Here is a 23,479-nt window from a genome sequence, read left to right on the forward strand (position 1 = left end):
TGCAAATTCAACAAATTACCGTTTTAGTTCTCTTTAAAACCTTTAAAATGTTTTGATCTCTGTTGTGCATAATAATTTGAAACAGTGCATTTTGAGTTTTTTACTTCTAAAAAAAATCTGTTTTCATTAGGAGATTTGTTCAATAAAATTAGCATTATACTCCAACGGTTGATGGCTTGAAGATTATACTGACTGTCATTTGCATCGACTATTTAGGAAAATCAGCGAAAAATAACATTTGCATAATAATTTGGAACGCGGTGTATATATATACACTGTGTATATATATATATATATATATATATATATATATATATATATATATATATATATACTGTATATGTATATATATATATATATATATATATATATATATGCACAATAATCTTGATAGATTCTCCTATGAGCCCTTCTTTAGTGAGGATCAATGACCCCAATTTAGTGTTTTGCTGCAGGAAGATCTAAATGATATATCTGGTCACACATAGTTAGGGTGGATTCAGACGAACGTTGCGGATTCAGCTGCGTGTGTCATCCGTGTATGATGCGCGGCTGCGTGATTTTCGCGCAGCCGCCATCATAGAGATGAGTCTAGTCGACATCAGTCACTGTCCAGGGTGCTGAAAGAGTTAACTGATCGGCAGTAAGTCTTTCAGCACGCTCGACAGTGAATGCCGATCACAATATCGAGAAACCTGTTAAAAAAAAAGAAAAAGTTCGTACTTACCGAGAACTTCCCTCCCGGCCGTTGCCTTAGTGACGCGTCCTTGGTGACGCGCCTCTCTTGACATCGGGCCCCACCTCCCTGGATGATGCGGCAGTCCATGTGACCGCTGCAGCCTATGCTTGGCCTGTGATTGGCTGGAGCTGTCACTTGGACTGAATTGTCATCCCGGGAGGTCAGACTGGAGGAAGAAGCCGGGAGTTATCGGTAAGTCAGAACTTCTTTTTTTTTTTACACGTTCATGTATATTGTGATCGGAAGTCACTGTCCAGGGTGCTGAAACAGTTTAACTCTTTCAGCACCCTGGACAGTGACTATCTCCTGACGTCGCGTACCGGAAATTTTTTTGCCGGGTTCGGCCAAAACGAGTTCGGCCGAACCCGGTGAAGTTCGGTTCGGTTGTCCGGGTTCGCTCATCTCAAAGACACTCTGTTTGGATGTTTGGAAACAGAAAAGCACGTGGTGCTTTTCTGTTTACATTCATCCTTTTGACAGCTGGTGCGCTGTTTCAGTCGGTTCGCACGGAAGTGCTTCCGTGCGACCTGCGTGGTTTTCACGCACCCATTGACTTCAATGGGTGCGTGATGCGCGAAATACGCGGAGATATTGAGCATGTTGCGCTTTTTGCGCAGCTGACAAACGCTGCGCAAAACGCACGGACTGTCTGTACTGCCCCATAGACTTGTATTGGTCTGTGCGTGGCGCGTGAAAACCACGCGGCCCGCACGGACCCAATACACGTTCGTGTGAATCCCCCCTTAGTATGATGAAAAATAGACACTATCATCAAGTTCAAACAGAGGAGGGTTAAGTGACATTTAAGGAGAGGGGGGAAAAATCTTAAATCTTAGTTTACCCAGTTAGTTTACTTTACTTAGGCTAAGCAAACAGATAAGGCATGAGTGAATCTGTCCCCTCTTGAAGTCATTTTCGAAGGTAGACTGTTCCACAGCTCTTTGTAAGGCAGCCCTTTTTGCTAAAAGAAATTGAACCTTTTGAGGCAACCTTACAGTGAAGAGCTATTTAACATATTTTTCGTATGGGCCATTTATATATTTGTATAAGTTGATTATGCCCTCTAAATATATTATGTTAATCTTTCCTTACAACGGAGATTCTCGATGCTCCTTATCAGTTTTGTTGCTCTTCTTCTTTTTTTTTTTTTTTTAACTCTTTCCAACTCTAGGGCATCTTTTTTTTATGAACTGGAGCCCAGAACTGAACTGCATATCCTACATATCCTAGATGAGGCCGCACTAATGCCTTGTCCTTAATTATGTCCCTGCCTCATGAGTACAGTATCCTGTTGGCTTTAGAAGCAACTGATTAAGATCCCTTTTCACAGATTCTGCCAGTTTTACTGCCACTAGTACATATGGTCCATGCAGATTATGAGTACCTTGATGTATAACTTTACTTTTACTGACATTTATTCTCATTTGCAAAATTAATACCCATACACAACTGAGTTGTGTCTCGGTCAGCTTGAAATTTATAAACATTTTCCATAGACTGTAGTACATTACATAGTACACATGCAGTTGTTATGGCATACCTAAGTATGCCCTAACAATAGAAAATATGGTCACACAGCCCTGAGGTCCTTCAATGGACCCTGGGCTGTCTGCCCATATAAGGTTTGTCTCTCGATCAAAGGGGTTTCCAACTTCACTCTTTCTCTTTGAATGCTGCAATCAGCTTTGATCGCGGCATTTAAAGGATTAACAATAGGGATCAGAGGTTCTATGATATCCGCTGTGAGAGCAAGGCTGTATATTTCAGCGGTTTCCCCCCAGATCGCATGGGCACATCTACTGTGCAACATCCTGCCGCTCATGACGGGCATACTTTCATCAGTCCCTCTTTCTTCTTTCCTATACACAGAGCTAAAGAATCCATTTATTTACTCTGGCTTCTCTTTATTCCCGATCACCAACTCTTCTTTCCAATGTTTTAGGTGTCCTACATGCTCTGACCTCGGTTTTTCTCATTTACTTGTTAAGATTTTTTGGTTTTGCTGTCTTTGGCAATCTACTATTTTGTGTTTTAGTCAATGTTGTAATTCTTTTAACAGATTTAATAAGGTTTTTATTTTTATTATTTTCAAAAGCTTAAGTTGACCTCTCAGATTTACACTTTTATTGTTTTTTTTTTAAATGTATCTTTTTTAACATTAGACTTCAGCTGTGAGGGGTTCAATACAAAGAACAACGTTTCCCACCATTGAACAGTACTTATGCTACCTGAGTATGTATAATTCTTTTAAGTGTTGTAAATGCCAACATTTTATGTTAATAGAGTAGTAAGAAAACCAGTTGTGTTGCCCATGGAAACCAATAAATCTAAGGGTCATTGTAGAAAATAAGTTTGTCATTGATAACAGAACTGTTACTTTTTATTTTTATATGTAACCATTAATGTGCACTTACTAGGGTGTATGGACTTTTTGCCGTATTTTAGATCTTTCCCCTATAGATAAAAATAGCTCAAGATGAATCAATTACATTCTCTAGTTTTCTGGCTCTTTTTCATGTACAAAATGTGCTGCCAGATTTAATTTCACTAATTTGCAGAAATATAATTTCAGATATGTTCTTATCTTACAGAAGAGTTTTAGTCTTTTACACATGACGCTAATAATATTACAAACACAAAAAAGCGTATAGTACAAACATTGAACTTATGTGCAATTTTTGCAAAAAGACTCTTTATGATGCTAAATTGAATAAAGGTGGTCATGGCCTTAAAAGAATGGGTAAGACTATTGCATTCATTGGTTTTTCTGCTTTTAGCAAAAATATAGAGTTTGGGGATATGTTAATGAAGGTGTTTATGAGGTAATTCCATAGGTAGTCTGTTTTCAGGAAATTTATATAGTTTGAGGGTACATTTATTTTTCATGTTTAATACTTGTTTTTTCACGGTGTTACTCATTTCACATTTGCAGTTTAAAACGTAGTCTCTATGTATTTATGTATATGTGCAGGCAGGATCCACACCCCCTATTACACAGGCTCTCTGTTCTGTCCTCGCCAGCTAGTCCAGTTATTTACGTAATAATACCTCTTTTTTGTGTATGATTACCAGTACAGATATTGCAATTGCCTATTCTTGTACCCCACCTATATTGTATTGTATGGTTATAGCACCATCTACTGGAGGTTTTGTGTATCCCTAGATTGTAGTTCTCTATGTATTATGGGAAAGCTCCTGAGGCATTGTGGGTTATTTCCTGTTCCTGTTTGTGTATGAGTAGCAGCCATTTTCCTCATCATGCCAATTCTACCTCAAGTTCAGTGCCAACAGCCTGTTCTAAGCATAGTCGGTAAGATCAATATCTATATGTTATAATCCTGTGGTTCACTGTATGTTTTGCTGTATCAGATATCACATTGTCAGCTTGCAGTATTACCTCATGTTATATTGTGTATGTATAGCAGATTATTTGTATCCTATGCACTGTACAGTTGATATATTCTGAATACTACTGTTATTTCATCCTATAGTTTCACCCTTTCCTGTCTACCAGCAATAAAGAGAAAGATTACAGTTTCACAGCCTTTTTCTTAAGAAGACAGGGGGTTTAGCTACATGTCAGATTACACACCGTGCTAACGTGTATGAGGACAGAATAGTGAAACGACTACTGAGAACAAGCTCAGAAGATCATACCATAGGGTGCCCGCCATTATCCACGCAGAGCCTGCATACGGATATCGCAGCAACCTCCTAACGGTCGCATCATGTCTCAAAGTCGAGCATCTTCGGTCAAGACAAGGTCCCTGACAAGTGGCTCTAACAGGACATCGATCAGAGAAGCTGCCGCCATTGCCCGCGCAAAAGCTGAAGCGGCAAAAGCGAAAGCCAGCTTCACAGAACAGGAAATACAGATAAAGCTAGAGAAAGCGCGCCTTGAAGCAACTCTAGAGAAACTCACTGTTGAGAAAGAGACAGCGGCTGCCATAGCAGAAGCAGAATTTCTAGAAGCGGTAGAACTTCCAGAAATCGACAATCGTCGCGGCGTTCTCCAGCCGGAACTTGAACACCAAGATCCAGAACAGCGTACCTTACAATACGTCTATCAACATTCTAAGTCAGAATACGATACCGACTTCCAACTCAACACAAAGGGTTTTATTAACAAGCCAAGCCACCCTGATTATTCAGACCGCCAGAAAGTTGACTATCAGTTTCAGAACGGTACTACGCAGATTGTAATAAACCAGAGACTCCCAACAGGTATGGTCGCACACCACACATGCACTCTGACAACACACCTGTAGTCAGATCTAACGTTAATAAGGCCCCATGGACTTTGCCAGATTCCTAGTTCGACGTGAGCTGGTCACCAAGGGACTTGTAAAGTTCAGCGATCGCGCTGAAAACTACAGAGCTTGGCGAGCTTCCTTCCAAAATGCCACCAGAGATTTAGATCTATCATGTAGCGAGGAACTGGATCTCCTGGTAAAGTGGCTAGGAAGTGAGTCCGCCGAACACGCTAAAAGAATCAGAGACATCAATGTAAATTATCCAGATGTTGGTCTTAAAAGGGTCTGGGACAGACTTGAAGAGTGCTATGGCTCGGCCGAAGTCATAGAAAGTGCCTTATTCAAGAGAATTGAGGACTTTCCTAAAATAGCAAACAAAGGCTATACAAAGCTTAGGGAGTTAAGTGATCTGTTAATGGAGTTGTGTGTCGCAAAGGCAGAAGGGGATCTGGTAGGATTGACATTCCTTGACACTGCAAGAGGTGTGAACCCCATAGTTCAGAAGCTCCCATACAACCTCCAAGAGAAATGGGTTATGCATGGTTCTAGATATAAACAGACTTACAATGTACTATTTCCTCCATTTAATGTGTTTGTAGATTTTGTCTCTGAACAAGCTAAAATTAGAAATGATCCTAGCTTTGATTTCACGCTGTCATGTGCCGCCACCCCTGTTAGTAAACCTTGTAGAGCAATGGTGGAGGTCCACAAAATTAACGTTTCCTCCACAGGTTCAGTCCATAAAGAGTTCAGCTCCCGTCAAGGAGACAAACCCAAAGACCCGAGCAGACAGTGTCCCTTACACAGGAAGCCACATTCCCTACTTAGGTGCAGAGCCTTCAGGGAAAAGTCATTAGAGGACCGCAAGGCCTTCCTTAAGGAAAACAACATCTGCTTCAAATGCTGTTCTTCAACATCACACTTCGCCAGAGATTGTGAGGTTCGTGCAAAGTGTATCGAATGTGGTAGTACAGAACATAACACAGCTCTACACCCTGGAGCACCATCGTGGACTTCGCCCCAAGACCAAGAGCATAGCGGGGAGCTGAAGGACACAAGTACTGACACTCCAGCGGTTACTTCTAAATGCACAGAGGTTTGTAGAGGCCTCATAGGAGTAAGGTCCTGCTCAAAAATCTCCCTAGTGAGGATTTACCCAGCAGACGAGCGGGACAAAGCCATCAAAGTATATGCTATTCTAGACGATCAAAGCAACAAGTTGTTAGCCAAGTCTGCCTTCTTTGATAGTTTTAATGTCAGAGGCCCTGGCGCCCCCTACTCTCTAAAAACTTGTGCCGGTACTGTAGAGACAGCCGGAAGGAGGGCAAGCGGCTATGTAGTCGAGTCTATAAATGGCCAAGTGTGTCTGCCCTTACCAACCATACTGGAGTGTAACCAAATTCCTGATAACAGGTCTGAGATACCTACGCCGGAAGTAGCAGCGCACCAACCTCACCTGAAGCGTATAGAACACTTGATCCCGAAACTTGATCCAGAGGCTCAGATAGTCTTGCTCCTCGGGAGAGATATTCTTAGAGTCCACAAGGTTAGGCAACAGATCAATGGCCCTCACAACGCTCCATATGCACAGAGACTCGACCTAGGATGGGTCGTCGTAGGAGAGGTCTGTTTGGGAGGTGTACACAAACCGACAACTGTCAACAGCATGCTTACCAGTACACTGGAGAATGGACGCCCATCTCTCCTCCGACCATGTGAAAATCATTTCTTCATAAAGGAACTGCCACACAGCAGTTCATCATCAAGTATCCTTGTAGGCTCTGCCTACGATGACTACATCTGGGATGGCAACCAAGATCACCTAGGGTGCACAGTCTTCCGCCAGACAAAGGAGGACAATCATATGGCGATGTCATTCGAAGATAGACTGTTCCTAGACATAATGGAGCAGGGAATGGTGCAGAACGAAATGAAGAGCTGGTTTGCACCTCTACCATTTAGGCCTCAAAGACCACGCTTACCTAACAACAGAGAACAGGTTTACAAACGTTTCGTCTCTCTCAGACACAGCCTGCAAAGAAAACCAGAGATGAGAGACCACTTCTTTACCTTCATGGAAAAGATATTCCAGAACGGCCATGCGGAGTTAGCACCTATACTTCCAGACTCTGAAGAGCGCTGGTACCTGCCCCTGTTTGGAGTGTATCACCAGAAGAAACCAGGTCAGATCAGAGTAGTATTTGACTCAAGTGCCAAGTATGAAGGTGTCTCGTTGAATGACGTCCTGATGTCAGGCCCGGATCTAAACAACAAGCTCTTGGGAGTACTTCTACGCTTTCGCAAAGACTCTGTTGCATTCACGGCTGATATCCAACAGATGTTCCATTGCTTCCTCGTCAAAAAAGAACACAGAAATTTCTTGAGATTCCTTTGGTACAAGGATAACGATCCCTCTAAAGATGTTACAGAGTATCGAATGAAGGTACACATCTTCGGTAATAGTCCTTCCCCTGCAGTCGCCATCTATGGGCTGAGGCGTGCGGCTCAAGAGGTCGAAACGAAGTACGGAACGGATGTCAGACGCTTCGTAGAAAAGGATTTCTATGTGGACGACTGTTTGAAATCAATGCCCACAAATGAAACCGCAATTTGTCTTCTGAAGAGAGCCCAGGAAATGCTCGCTCTATCTAACCTGAGGTTACACAAGATCGCTTCTAACAGCCAGAAAGTGATGGAAGCCTTTCCTACTCATGACCACTCAAGTGACTTAAAGGATTTAGATCTAGGCATCGACTCCCCTCCCATGCATCGGAGCCTTGGCCTACTCTGGGACCTAAAAGCTGATACCTTCACCTTCCAGACCAGCAGAGACGAAAAACCCTTCACTCGCAGAGGAGTACTGTCGGCCATAAGCAGTTTATACGACCCACTGGGATTTGCAGCTCCTGTAACCATCGAATGTAAAGCTATGTTGAGAGACTACACCAGGGAAGTGTCGAACTGGGACGCTCCTCTTCCCATGAAGGAAAGAGCCACGTGGACGGCTTGGAGAAATTCCCTCACAGCCTTATCTGGTCTTCACATACCACGCCCGTATGCTTCTGTACCAACTACCAAGGTTGAGACACAAAGACTTTGTGTTTTCTGCGACGCTTCAGTCAAAGCGATTGCTGCTGTAGCTTACTTAAAGACGATAGATACCAGCGGACAATGCCACGTAGGGTTCGTCATGAGCAGAGCAAAACTAGCGCCACTTCTTGAACACACAATACCACGCCTGGAACTTTGCGCCGCGGTGTTAGCAGTGGAGTTAGCCGAACTCATCACTACGGAATTGAACATGGAGATTAAAGACGCTGAGTTTTACACTGACAGCAAGATAGTACTAGGATACATCTGTAACTTAACTAGACGCTTCTATGTCTACGTAAGCAACAGAGTGCTAAGGATTAGAAGATCTACCTCTCCCGAACAATGGCATTACGTACCTACGCATCTCAATCCTGCAGACCAAGCAACCAGATCCGTTGCCGCTAACCGTCTGAAAGACACAATCTGGTTTACAGGCCCTACGTTCTTGTATAGACCGATGCCCAGCACAGTAGAAACCGCCATGTTTGAACTAGTGGACCCACATGCAGATGTGGAGATACGCCCTCTGGTATCTGCGTTGCACACGGAGACTTTGGACAGCCACCTGAAATCTCATCGATTCAGTAGATTCTCTACTTGGAGATCACTTGTCCGTGCAATCACCTGCTTGACTCACATGGCTCGGTCGTACAAGACAACCTCGTCAGCAGATAAAAGGGACTGTAAAGGCTGGCATCGTTGTAAACATGTTTACACGGCTCTCGATCTGGAACAGGCAAAAAATGTAATCATCCGAGCTGTACAGCACGATATCTATGCCAAGGAAATCGACTGTGTAATCGGTCAGAGACCCGTACCCAAAGACAGTGTTCTGAGGAAACTTGACCCAGTCATCGATGAAAATGGGCTCTTAAGAATAGGAGGACGCCTTAAGGAAGCCAAGGTAGATTTTGCAGAGAAACATCCCTTGATAGTTCCAGGACAGCATCATATAGCTACTCTGCTGGTGCAACATCACCATGAGCAAACAAGGCACCAGGGTCGTCTGTTCACAGAAGGAGCCTTACGATCAGCCGGACTGTGGATAGTTGGAGCAAAGAGATGTGTGTGCAGATTCATCTTTAAATGTGTTACTTGTCGGAAACTTCGTGGTATGTCACAGACTCCAAAGATGGCGAATCTCCCATATGATCGACTTAGCACAGATCCACCCTTCTCCAATGTCGGCCTAGATGTGTTCGGTCCTTGGTCTGTGGTTGTCCGGCAAACCAGAGGAAGCCGTGCGAACGGGAAACGTTGGGCGGTTATGTTCACTTGTATGTCCATCAGAGCTGTCCACATAGAAGTGATCGAATCTATGGATACTTCATGCTTCATAAATGCTCTCCGGCGTTTCATTGCCATCAGAGTACCTGTCAAACATATTCGTTCTGACAGAGGCACAAACTTTGTTGGGGCAGCAAGGGAACTACAACTCTCTTCTAACTTGGACGCTAAAAACATAGAAAGTTACCTTAGTGGACAGGGATGTACTTGGACCTTCAACCGCCACACTCTTCACACATGGGAGGTGCTTGGGAGAGAATGATAGGCATTGCACGTAGAATCCTCGACTCAATCTTCTTACAAGTAGGATCTACAAAGCTGACTCACGAAAGCTTGACCACCTTTATGGCGGAAGTATCGGCCATCATAAATGCCAGACCGTTGATTCCGATTTCCAGTGATCCTGATGACCCAACTGTTCTCACCCCTGCCACGCTGCTTACTCAGAAGACTGACACTATTTGCACGCCACCTGGAGAATTTAATGCTAAAGACCTCTACAGAAGTCGATGGAGGCAAGTACAGAGTCTCTCCAATACTTTCTGGGACAAGTGGAAAAAGCAATACATTCCCACTCTGCAACCAAGGAGAAAGTGGAAAATCAGCAAGCCTAACCTCCAGCCTGGCGGTGTGGTGCTAATGAAAGATTGCCAGTCACGAAGAAATGAGTGGCCGTTAGGTCTTATTACCAAGACATTCCCGAGTAAAGACGGAAATATACGTAAGGTCGAAGTAAAAGTACGGAAGCAGAGTGAGACCAAATTGTTCCTCAGACCAGTAGGGAAACTCGTTCTACTGTTTTCATCCAACGAACCCAATAGTGACGTCGGCTGACGTCAAGCGGGGAGTGTTCTGTCCTCGCCAGCTAGTCCAGTTATTTACGTAATAATACCTCCTTTTTGTGTATGATTACCAGTACAGATATTGCAATTGCCTATTCTTGTACCCCAACTATATTGTATTGTATGGTTATAGCACCATCTACTGGAGGTTTTGTGTATTCCTAGATTGTAGTTCTCTATGTATTATGGGAAAGCTCCTGAGGCATTGTGGGTTATTTCCTGTTCCTGTTTGTGTATGAGTAGCAGCCATTTTCCTCATCATGCCAATTCTACCTCAAGTTCAGTGCCAACAGCCTGTTCTAAGCATAGTCGGTAAGATCAATATCTATATGTTATAATCCTGTGGTTCACTGTATGTTTTGCTGTATCAGATATCACATTGTCAGCTTGCAGTATTACCTCATGTTATATTGTGTATGTATAGCAGATTATTTGTATCCTATGCACTGTACAGTTGATATATTCTGAATACTACTGTTATTTCATCCTATAGTTTCACCCTTTCCTGTCTACCAGCAATAAAGAGAAAGATTACAGTTTCACAGCCTTTTTCTTAAGAAGACAGGGGGTTTAGCTACATGTCAGATTACACACCGTGCTAACGTGTATGAGGACAGAATACTCTCTGCCTCTCAACTCTCTGTAATATGATAATGTACATTGTTTTTCAGTGAGTGCAGAGTTTCTGAACACTTACAGGCAGTGTAATAGACAAGAAGTTAGGAAAGTGGCACCTGATAAGTGGAGAGGCATTTTTCTTCAACAAGATATATTACTATATATTATTTTTGCATACACTACTGATATATGAAAAAGACAACAAAACCATATGTATGCTTTGTAAATACAAAATAGCCTTATTTGTGGCAGATAGGGTAAACATATATTTTATGGATCTTTGATAAAACAGAACAATAAATCTTAATTATTTAAAACACATACCTTGACTGCAAACTCCATATTAGTGGATTTATGCACACATCGTTTACATATTGAATAGGTGCCTAGGCCGATGTTTTCTTTGATCACGTAGCCATTAGTAATCTGAATATTGTTACCATGTAATTGCTATAACAGAAGAATGAACTTAAGTTAATCAAAATAGTAACTTCACATTGCGCTCACAGGTTCTGTTTGGAGCGTCCATCAGCAGCTTCATCATATTTGATAGCAAGGATAGTTCAGTTTACAGCACAATTCTTGCTGTCACGGGATTACGCTTTGCTCTGCTGTAACTACCACAAAAACAGTAACGAAGTGCAGAGATTGTGAATAGAGATCCCATGGAATCTCTATTCACTGTCTAAACACTTCAGTATCGTTAATGTGTTAGGGTATGTTCACACGGCGGGGGTCCGTAACGGCTGAAATTACGGGGATGTTTCAGCCTGAAAACATCCCCGTAATTTCAGCCGTACCGGCATGTGCAGGCGCTTGAACGCCGCGTCAATTACGGCCGTAATTAGCGCTGCTATTCATTGGAGTCAATGAATAGCGGCTCCAATTACGGCCAAAGAAGTGACAGGTCACTTCTTTGACGCGGGCGTCTATTTACGCGCCATCATTTGACAGCGGCGCGTAAATATACGCCTCGTGTGAACAGACAAACGTCTGCCCATTGCTTTCAATGGGCAGATGTTTGTCAGCGCTATTGAGGCGCTATTTTCAGACGTAATTCGGGGCAAAAACGCCCGAATTACGTCCGTAAATAGGCCGTGTGAACATACCCTTAGTGTAAGACAGCACATAGCGATCTAAAAGGATCCCTATGCGCTGCCTAAATGAATGGAGAGGAGTGCATGACGCTGATTGGTCAGTGTCATACACTCCTCTGTACAACGCCCACTTGGTCTAAAGTAAAAATACGCCCACTTGGGCATTCAGTAACTCATTAGCATAAATCTAAAATCGCTAATAAAGTGGTGAAAACAGATAGTTTTATTAAATAAAAAACATTACTGTCACCTACATTATAGCACTTATCTTATGTAGGAGATACGGCACTTATAATGTGGTGACAGAGCCTCTTTAAGGACGCAACCTATTTTGGCCTTACAGATGTGGGGAATTTTTTTAGTGCTTTTTTAGTGCTTCAAACAAACTATGCGATCACTTAATCTCACATGGGGATGATTGCAAGGCCATAGCAGCCATGGCAGCCAATCAGCAATCTGCAATTGGAGGGGTGGTTGATGTGGTGAGAGAGCGAATCCCCCTCTCTCTTTGTCTAACTACTTAGATGCCGCGGTCAGCATTGACTGCGGCATCTCAGAATTTAAATAGCTGGGATCTGCGTTATCTCCATTCTTAGCCTTTAGAGTGGATGACAGCTGTATAGTACAGCTGGCACCGGCAAGTAATGGCCCAGGCTTCTGTGCTTGTGCTATCACTCTGATGTACATTAATGTGATTTTGCAGGAACTACATTGTTCTCATGGCATAAATGTACATCATGGGACAGGAACGGGTTAATGACTGCCACTATGCCTTTTTGCGGCATTCATTAAAGGGGTATTCCGGTTACAACAAGTTAGCCCCTATCCTACGGATAGAGGGTAACTTGCTGATCGGTGGGTGTCTGACAGCTGGCACCCTCACCGATCCTGAGAACAAGGGTCCCGTACCACCCCCCCCCCCCCCCCCCCGTTTGTACGGTGCGGCAGGTAGCTCATGCGCACCGCCGCTCCATTCATTCTCTATGGGAGCGCCAGAGATTGCCAAGTACAGCTATTTCCGGCACTGCCATAGAGAATGAATGGAGCGGCAGTGTGAATGAGTGACCAGCTGCTCCGTTCAAACGGGTGATACAGGATCCCCATTCTCATAAACGGTGGGGGGTCCCAGCTGTCGTACACCCACCGATTAGCAAGGTTATCAAATCTACGTCAGCTATGAGCTACAGTAGATTTGCATCATAATTTACTCCTCAAATTGTACCTATTGTATCATTTGTGACTTTTCTTTGCCAGAAAACTGGCGTAGAAAATGTAAGTTTTCCCCAAACCATTCAAAACAATACACCAGTAGATCACATATTCATATTTAAGATCCACACAGCAGTAGGATATAAACTATCCCTAAGTCACGTGATACCTCCTACCTGATGGTAATAATAATGCGTGACGTGGGTGGCAACTATCCTTCAAAAAACTAGCAACCCTGCAAATATATCTGTGCTAACATTACAGCCTAGACTGGATCCAGTAGCCAAACAATGTTTTTTCAATGACAGCCGCCGACCAAAAATATACCATAATCCCATACACTAAGCCAATATACCTTTTCAGAACTCTTAAAAAAAAATTTTAATGGTCATTCTTAAGAGTTTTCATTCTTAAATAAATTCCACTAGATCAGATGTTCTCTTACCGGTTTCCTTAAATTAATAATCGACTAATTTTTTTACATTTAGGACTAAATCATTGTCCCTAGACCACTTCTTAAAACTCAAAATCTTCCACCTTATGATGAAGAGATGGGGCCGGGCTGTGTGCCGGGCCAGGGAACAGAGGACGCATCACTCTCCCACTGTGTAAGGGGCTGCACATCAGCTGTAGAGAACAGACTGTCAGGCATAGTGATGGGCAGGTGCTGGAGTCACTCTCCCTGAATGTCTGCTCCTCTATGCTGCTGTGCACTGTCCCGTCTGTCTACACCTCCAGCAGTTGCTTGATAATGACAAGACTGCAACTAGGAGGTGAAGGACCCGTAGTGACATCACAGTCACATTATCAAGGTCCTGGAGGCTGTACCCAAGCACAAGCACCGCAGAGGAAGAGGCTCTGGTAAGTGTGTATATAGTGAACATAGTGTAATTCTATATAGTGTGTGTATAGCAGTGGCATAACTACAGGGGTTGCAGAAGTCGCAATTGCGAACCCCGCACCACATCAATGAAAAGTTACTATAGTAACTGGGGCTTATGTAACAAACTACATGCAGTGGCAGATTAAGTAGACCATAGGCCATGGGCTTTTACCCAAACTTGTGCCCCCCTTCCGCACCGCCCTGCCGCGCCGTAACTATTGTTAACACTACGTTTTTGGGCAAGAATTAACAAATGGGTGTTACGATTCCCCTTGTCACAGGGCTGTGTCCCTACATACTGACAGTATCACACTGTCCAGGGACACATCCTCTTGACAAGGGGAATTGTCTATCAGTCCGGGACTGCAGAAAGACTTTTTGTGAAATACAAGGATTTCCTATAATAAACATGTCAGGAGAGGTGACAGATTCTCTATAAATCTAGTGACTCACAGGTGACGACGTCTCAGATTCTAGTAGTTTTTTTCCTCTTTTCTTCTCCATCTAGTCCAGAACTCATGACAACTTCTCCCGGCCATGACCCATTTCTGCAGAATTTGGCACTCAGATGTCTTCGGCTACTCACTTTTCCAACATTTCCACACCTATAAACGAAAATAAAATTATCATGGTCCCACATACTATGCCCCTAAATATAATAGCACCAAATACTGCGTGCCTGAATATAATAATACCATACACTAAAACACCACATACACACAGCCCCCTGTACATAGTGCCACACACAGCCCCCTGTATATATCACACATCCCCCTATAGCTAGCACCACACACATCCCCCACTTACAGAGCGTTACACACAGTCCCATATAGATATCACCATACAGCCCCCCTGTAGAGAGCGCCACACAGCCCTCCCCCTCTTGTAAATAGCACCACAGAGCCCCCCCTGTAAAGAGCGCCACACACATACCGCTGTGGATAGCGCCACACAGCCCTCCCCGCCTTGTATATAGTGCTACACAGTCCTCACTCTTTGTACATAGTGTCACACAGCGCTCCCCCTTGCATATAAGGCCACTTAGCGCTCCCCCTTGTATATAGGGCCACATAGCGCTCTTCCCTTTTATATAGTGCACACAGCCTTCCCCCCTTTGTATATATTGCCACACAGCGCTCCCCTCCCTCTTGTATATAGGGTCACACATCACTTCCCCCTTGTATATAGGGCTACACAGCGCTTCCCCCTTGTATATAGGGCCACATAGAGCCCCCCCTTGTATATAGTGCACACAGCGCTCCCCTTTGTATATAGTGCACACAGCACTCCCCTCTTTGTATATAGTGCACACAGCACTCCCCTCTTTGTATATAGGGCCACATAGCGCTCCACCCTCCCCTTGTATACAGTGTCACAGAGCACTCCCCCCTTTGTATATAGTGTCACACAGCTCTCCCCTCCCCCTTGTACAAAGGCCCACACAGCGCTCCCCCTTGTAGATAGTGTAACGGTGCACTCATCACCTCCTTGAATATATACACAGCGCTACCCCACCTAAAAAAAATATATGTATTTTACTTACCTTGCCCCGTGGCGGCCGCTCCAGCCTGATGCATGTGAATCCTCCGGACTAGATGCATGCGCAGTCCGGCGTGATGCAGTACCTCATCACGCTGGCCTGCGCAGGGAGTCTTCCCAGCGGCTTTTAGGCTCCGATACAAATGAATGTGGCTGCCGCTAGCACCGGGGCCGTGCGGTCATGTGCGGTTCGGGCCTACCGAACCGCCCTAATGATGATCCTGCACTGACTACATGGGTACCTGTTACTATAGTAACTCACAGTACTTACCCTTCTCGTTCCGGAGCGCAGCAGATTTCCTGACATCACATCACTGTGTGCAACGCATGTCGTCACGACGCTGTGCACTGCGCACTACATCCCGACCCTGGATGGAGTCAGGACCTCCGCTGCGGCCAAAGAGGAGAGTACGTTTAATATTAATGTCTGCTGGAGCTGATACGTCGGGGTCCAACTCCCGGGACCCCCGTCAATCAGCTGTTTTGAAGGGGGTGCAGCGCTTCATTCCGGTCATTTTCTCACACTGTAACTCGCCGACACGGACATGTCAGCGATTCACAGTGTAAGCAAGTAAGGGAAATGAAGGGGAGGTCCCGGGAGTCAGACCCCGACCCATCAGCTATTGATGGCCTATCCTGAGGATAGGCCATCAATTTTTTGGAACTGGACAACCCCTTTAAGCCTACCATGTGGTAGGCTTAGATACAGGGCCCCAGCAGACAGTAATTTTATACTGTATAAGATTACTGTCTGCTGGACCCTGTATCTAAGCCTACCTTGTGGTAGGCTTAGATACAGGGTCCAACAAACAGTATCACACATGCACATGGGCCCTGTATCTGAGCCTACCATATGTGTTAGGCTGTGTTCAAATCACTGTTGCCCTTCCGTTGAGGGGTTCCGTCAGGTTTCCGTCGGGAAACCCCTCAACGGAAAGGCAAACTGAAACTTCAACTTCCATTTCCCTCACCAATAAATCAGCCTTTCCATTGAGGGGTTACCCGACGGAAACCTCCGATGGAACCCCTCAACAGAAGGGCAGCGGTGATGCTAACAGGCCCTTACTAATGTTTTTTTTTGTGTTTGTGTTTTTTACAGGTTCGGTCATTGGACTATGTAGGACTCAAGGACTACTTCGATGATGGATTTTTTTTCATCGTTTTTGTAAACCGCCTGAAGAAGGAGCATGTGTGCTCAGAAAGCTTGCATATTGAACTTTTATGGTTAGACAATATAGGTTTCATACCTACTATACTTTTGTCTTTTTTGACATAAAAGTATTTAACATTGCATTTCATTATCAATAAAATGGTTAACGAGGTTTGTGTGTTTTTTTTATTTCAATAAACCTATTTTTTCTATGTCTTTGTATTTTTTTTAAACTTTATTACTACCGCCTTAGTAATGGCCGCTGACTGATTGACAGCGTCCATTACTAAGACAGGGCTTACTGTTAGCTGGTGAAAGGGCTAACACTAACCCCCATTATTACCCCGGTACCCAATGCCACCAGGGTACCGGAAAGAGCTGGGTATGATCCAGTACCAGATCATTTGTAGTGATGGCCGGGCACTGGGGCAGCTGCAAGCTGGTGTTATTAGGCTGGCAAAGCCCAAAAACAGTGGCCCTTCCTAACCTGGTAATGCTAGGCTGCTGCTGCTATGTTCTATCTGGCTGGTTATGAAAAATGGGGGGGGGGGCCCTACGTCATTTATTTTATTTTTTTTAAATTATGGGAAAGAACGATGTGGGGCTCCCCCATTTTTATAACCACACAGATACAACACAGGAGCAGCAGCCTAGCATTACCAGGGTGGGAAGGGCCACTGTTTTTGGGCTTTCCCAGCCTAATAATGCCAACCTGCGGCCGAGCCAATGACCCTCCATCACTACAGATGGTCGGGTACTGGATCGTACCCGGCTCTACCCGGTACCCCTGGTGGCAGTGGGTACCGAGGTAATAATGTGTACTGGGTAATAATGGGGGTTAGTGTTAGCCTCTGCATGTCTAACATTATGCCCCTCCTTAGTAATGGACGTTGTCAATCAGCCAGCGGCCATTACTAAGGTGGTAGTAATAAAATGTAAACAAATACAAAGACATAGAAAAAATATTTTGTTGAACTAAAAAGCCCACACAACAATCGTTATCCATTTTATTGGGATTTAAAAAACGCTGTTATCAAAGTAGTCCTCGAATCCGACGTAGTCCAACAACCGAACTTGTAAAAAAACACATAAACACATAAAAAGGCAAAATAATTCTTAGGGCTGATTCAGACGAACGTGAATTGCGGTTTTCACGCGGCTCGCATGGACCAATAGAAGTATATGGGGCAGTACAGACAGTCCGTGCTTTTTGCGCAGCGTTTGTCCGCTGCGTAAAAAGCACGCCATGTTCAATATTTCTGTGTTTTTCGCGCATCACGCACCCATTGAAGTCAATGGGTGCGTGAAAACCACACAGGTCGCACGGAAGCACTTCCGTGCGAACTGGCTGTTTCGCGCAACAGCTGTCAAAAGGATGAATGTAAACAGAAAAGCACCACATGCTTTAATGTTTACAAACATCCAAATGGCGTGTCATAATGATGGCGGCTGCGCGAAAACCACGCAGTCGCGCATCATATGATACTGCCACACGGAGCTGTCAAGTGGCTTTTGCGCAGGCAAAATGCAGCGTGTTTTCCGTGTGCAAAAACGCCACTTCGTCTGAATCAGCCCTCATACTTACCTCTCCTGGGTCCAGCGCTGGAGCTGCAATGTCAGCGAGATCGGCCTTATATCTAATCCTATCATATGTGATACTGTCTGCTGAGCCACTGTATCTAATCCTATCCATAGCTATAGGGTCATAGTGCTATAGATATGCTGTCTCCTATATACACATAAACATAAACGCACACACATTTTTTTGGTGGGTATATGTATTGGGGCTATTTCCCCTGATGTTTTAAGATCTTACTGACGCCCCTGGCTGCTAGTGCTGCATCGATGGGTCACTTAGGAGACCCAGCGAAGCAGCTGAAACCTCTGGGCCATCGGCCATGAGAAGTTTGGGGGGCCAAGAAGAATCTTTACATCGGGGCCCATGAGCCTTTAGCTATGCCCCTGGTGTATAGTGTATATAGTGTAAGTCTATGTAGTGTGTGCTGTGTGAATAGAGTTTATAGAATGTATAATGTAAGTCTATATAGTGTGTGCTGTGTACAGAGTTTATAGTGTGTATAATGTAAGTCTATATAGTGTATATAGTGTAAGTGTGTGTGTGTATAATGCATATATTATGTGTGCATAGTGTGCATAATGTATAGTGTGTGTATATAGTGTGTGTTTAATGTAAGTGTGTAGTATGTACAGTATATAGTGTTTATAGTGTGTATACTGTAAGTCTATATAGTGTATATAGTGTAAGTGTATAATACATATAGTATGCATATGTATAGTGTACATAATGTATAGTGTGTATGTATATAGTGTGTGGTTTGGATATATAGTATGTGGTGTTAGTGTGAACAGTATATAGTGCGTGTATAATGTAAGTCTATATAGTTAAGAAGTGGTTCAGAACGCACTAGGCGATGTAGGTGCGCGAATAGGGTCCCAACCCAATCGTAGTAAAAATAAGTATTCGGCACACAAAGTTGAAGTTTTAAGAAGAAATTTTGATTTTATTTTAAGTGGTTGCAGATGCCAGAGGCTTAATGCGACATTTCAGTCATTACATTACCTTCATCAGGCACTGTGCCGTTCTGGTTGCTGGTACATCCAGTAGATGGCGCTTAATTTAGAATGGCGGCTGACCGCTGTAGTTGGTGCCAAATGGAGCGCCAACTACTGGATGTACCATATAGCCTTCAGGAGTTATTTTACTACAAGTAGAGGGGTGCCTGACTGCTTAAAGGGTAACTAAACTTTAAAAAAAATTGACATGTCATAGTGACATGTCAAAAGTTCTCATTGGTGGGGGTCGGAGCACTGAGATCCCCACTGATTGCTAAAACAAAGTGGCAGAAGCACTCAGGTGAGTGCTGTGCCCCTGTGTTTCTGATTGTCTTTACTCTGATAGCCGAGCAAGCAGTGTACGGGCTCAATAGAAAGCCTATGAGTTTGTACACCGCTCCGAGGAAAGACGATCAGAAATAAAGTGGAAAAGTGCTCACCCGAGCTCTTCTGCCACTTTGTTTTAGCGATCGATGGGGGTCTCAGTGCTCAGACCCCCAGTGATCAAAATTCTGCCACAAACTGCGCCCAGGCACCAAGACTTCGTGGCGGCCCTACGTGAGATGTCGCCATCATTTGGCACCATTTTTGAATGATGTGATGTCGTTTATTGACACTCTTCCTGCAGCAACAGGCACACCTCAGGGGGCAAGAAACCCAGCTACATTAGACCAGAATGTGTGAATATAGTGGCATTCCAAAATTATTTGCCATAAACCCACATTCGACATTTGTGGAACTTGGAATACAAATATATGGTATTCTTATCAGGATAATTATCAGGCTACCAATGCTAAAAAAAACTACAAATTACTGATCTTCATTTAACCAACAATAATTTCTTACTCCATTTGTAGGATTTTCTGGATTTATCATGCCATAACATTGAAAGACACAATGCCCCATACCAAATGACACAGTCACTGTTCTCCCATAAGGGTATGTGCACACGATAACGACCATTACGTCTGAAATTACGGAGCTGTTTTCAGGAGAAAACAGCTCCTGCATTTCAGACGTAATTGCTCGTACTCGCGTTTTGCGAGGTGTCAACTACGGGCGTAATTTTGAGCTGTTCTTCATTGAATTCAATGAAAAACGGCTCAAATTACGTCCCAAGAAGTGTCCTGCACTTCTTTGACGAGGCAGTCATTTTACGCGTCGTCTTTTGACAGCGATGTATAAAATGACAGGTCATCGGCACATTATGTGGGCAAACCCATTCAAATGAATGGGCAGATGTTTGCCGACGTATTGGAGGCGTATTTTCAGACATAAATCGAGGCATAAAATGCCTAGTTTACGTCTGAAAATAGGTCGTGTGAACCCAGCCTAACTGTAACAGCAACAGAACCCTCATAGCAGTGACAGTACCCTCATAATAGTCTTATCATCAGTCCCCCATAAAATAAGTACACACTTTACCTGCACAATTGGATTGTCTGAAGTATTGTGAATATCATGTTGAGTATATTCCAAGCTAGGAGCTACATAGCTGAATCCCCTAAAAAGAGTATGTGTGTTTGCACTTGGAGGGATTCCAGGAGAATCTGTAAAAATAACATTAGAAGGGTATGTAAAGTCAGGCACATAATAATAGGGGGAGCAATAGTTGTCTCATCAAGGCAATGTGCCTGTGGGGGCTACAAACCCCTCTGCCACTTAAAAGAGCACTAGTTAATGTTGGCAAATTTTGTGTTGTATATTGTACAGTAAATGTAATATAGATCCCATAATTGTCTAATAAGGCAAAGAACCCCTGTCGGGCAGGGGTTCCCGCAAAGCACAGAACCATTACGTCGCGGTGATAGAGCGGGCTCAGGAGCTGAGCCCGCACCATCACCGCCGGATGACAGCTGTATGTTACAGCTGGCACCCTGATGATTACCTCTGATCTGGCCGATTAACCCCTCGGATGCTGTGTTCAATAGAGATTGCAGCATCTGAGGGGTTTATAGCTACTGGCATCCCAGCAACGTGATCGCTGGGTTGCCGGTGGCTACAATGGCAACCAGAGGCCTAATACTGGCCTCTCGGTCTGGCAGCAACGGAAGCCTCCTATGCCCCGCTCGGATTCGGGGCCTGAAAGGCTTCCGGTACCGCCGGCTCAGCTTCCGGCTCTTAAACTGAGCCGGCGTCATCAGCAGTGGGTGTCCATTGCATGTTATAGCGGACAACCTGCTGTAACGGCAGGAACCGGAGCTAGCTCCAAACCCTGCCATTAACCCCTTAGACGCAGCGATCGAAAGTGATCGCTGCATCTTAGTGGTTTGTAGCAAATCGGCAGCCCTGCCATGCGATGGCAGGGCTGCCAACTGCTACTATGGCAACAGGAGGCCTAACAATGGCCTCCTGCTCTGCCATTACAAAAGCTGATTAGGCCCCGCCCAGAGTCGGAGCTTGATTGGCTTGCTGTCAGTGAACTGACAGTTCTAAAACATTGCACTACATAGGTAGTGCAATGTATTAGAACAGCAATCAAACAGTTGGACCTTCAAGTCCCCTAGTGGGACTAAAAAAAAGTGGAGAAAAAAAAAGTGGAAAAAAAGTTAAAATAAAAGTTGTAAAATATAAAAGTTTCAAGTAATAAAATAAAACACAATCACCCTTTTTCGCTTATCAAGTCATTTGTTATTGAAAAAAATAAATAAACCATACATATTTGGTATCACCCAGTCCGTAACGACGTGAACTATAATAATATCATGTTATTTATCTCGCACAGTGAAGGCTGTAAAAAAAAACTAAAGAACAATGCCAGAATTGCTGTTTTTTGGTCACTTTGTCTTCCAGTGGCACAAGCTTGGCACAATATATTTGCCACTGAAATGGCATTTCTAGGGAAATATTGCTATTTTTACTTTGCACCATCCGCAGCACATTCATTTATGGAAAATACCTGTGGGGTGAAAATGCTCACTTCACCCCTTAATAAATGCCTTGAGGGGTGTAGTTTCCAAAATGGGGTCACTTCTCAGGGGTTTCTTTTATTATTTCACATTAGAGCCTCTGCAATTGTGAACCGATACATTGTAAGTCGCAAAATTAGGCCTCAATTTCGCATGGCACTCTTTCACTCCTGAGCCCTGTCGATCGTCCAAACAAAATATTAGGGCCCCATGTAGCGTGTTTCTAAAACTGGGAAACACAACATAATAATTGGAGAGGTGTCTGTTATGGTGGCACAAGCTGGGCACTACATATTGGCATATCTATGAAAAATTCCCATTTTCACTCTCAAACATCGAGTGCACACTAATTTCTGGAAAACACCTGCAAGGTTTACATTCTCGCTACAACCCGAGGGTAATACCTTGAGAGGTGTAGTTTTCAAAATGGGGTCACTTCTGGGGGTTTCCTCTGTTTTGTTCCCACAGGGGCTTTGCAAATGCGACATGGCGCCCAGAAACCAATACAGCTAAATCTGCACTCCAAAAGCTAAATGGCGCTCCTTCCCTTCTGAGCCCTACTGTGTGCTCAAACAGCAGTTTATGACCACATATGGGGTATTGCCCTATTCAGGAGAAAATACTTTACAAATGTTGGGGTTCATTTTCCCCTTTTATTTGTTGAGAAAATGAAATTTTTTTAGCTAAATCTAGTCATATTGGAAAAATATATATTTTTAATTTCACTGCCCAACTCTAATAAAATATGTGAAACACCTGTGGGGTCAAAATGCTCACTACACCCCTGGATAAATTCCTCAAGGGGTGTAGTTTCCTAAATGGAGTTAGTTTTGGAGTTTCCACTGCCTTGATCCCACAGGGGCTTTGAAATTGTGACATGGTGCCAAGAAACCAATCCAGCAAAATCTGCACTCCAAAACCAAATAGCGCGCCTTCCCTTCTAATCTCTGCCGTGTGCCCAAACCGCAGTCTATGACACTATATGAGGTATTTCCATACTCTGGAGAAGTTGCTTTAAAAATGTTGGTGGGCTTTTTCATCTTTATTCCTTGTGGAAATATAAAACGACATCTTATTGGAAAAATGTAAAAATTTGTATTTTCACGGCCAAATTCTAATAAAATCTATTGTAAAAAATAGTGTAGTACCGTGTTAGCCAGAGACAATATGAAATGTTAAATACTTTTGTGTCAAAAAAGACAAAAGTATAATAGGTATGATACCTTTATAGGCTAACCATAAAAGTTCTATATGCAAGCTTTCAGAGCACAGAGGCCCCTTCTTCA

General features: G+C 43.8%; 1 protein-coding gene across 3 annotated transcripts in view; it reads right to left on the minus strand.

Moving 5' to 3' along the window:
• Positions 1-23,479, minus strand: part of LOC142761124 (ribosomal protein S6 kinase alpha-2) — a 372,393-nt gene that overhangs the window by 64,529 nt on the left and 284,385 nt on the right. For all 3 annotated transcript variants that reach the window (XM_075864316.1, XM_075864315.1, XM_075864314.1), the window contains 2 exons: positions 20,710-20,834; positions 11,157-11,282 (listed from right to left, as the gene is read on the minus strand). In XM_075864316.1, the coding sequence (XP_075720431.1) occupies positions 11,157-11,282; positions 20,710-20,834 (251 nt within the window). The remainder of the gene's footprint in view (positions 1-11,156; positions 11,283-20,709; positions 20,835-23,479) is intronic.

This window comes from Rhinoderma darwinii, chromosome 4 (genome assembly GCF_050947455.1).
Source record: "Rhinoderma darwinii isolate aRhiDar2 chromosome 4, aRhiDar2.hap1, whole genome shotgun sequence".
NCBI classification, from domain to species: Eukaryota; Metazoa; Chordata; class Amphibia; order Anura; family Rhinodermatidae; genus Rhinoderma; species Rhinoderma darwinii.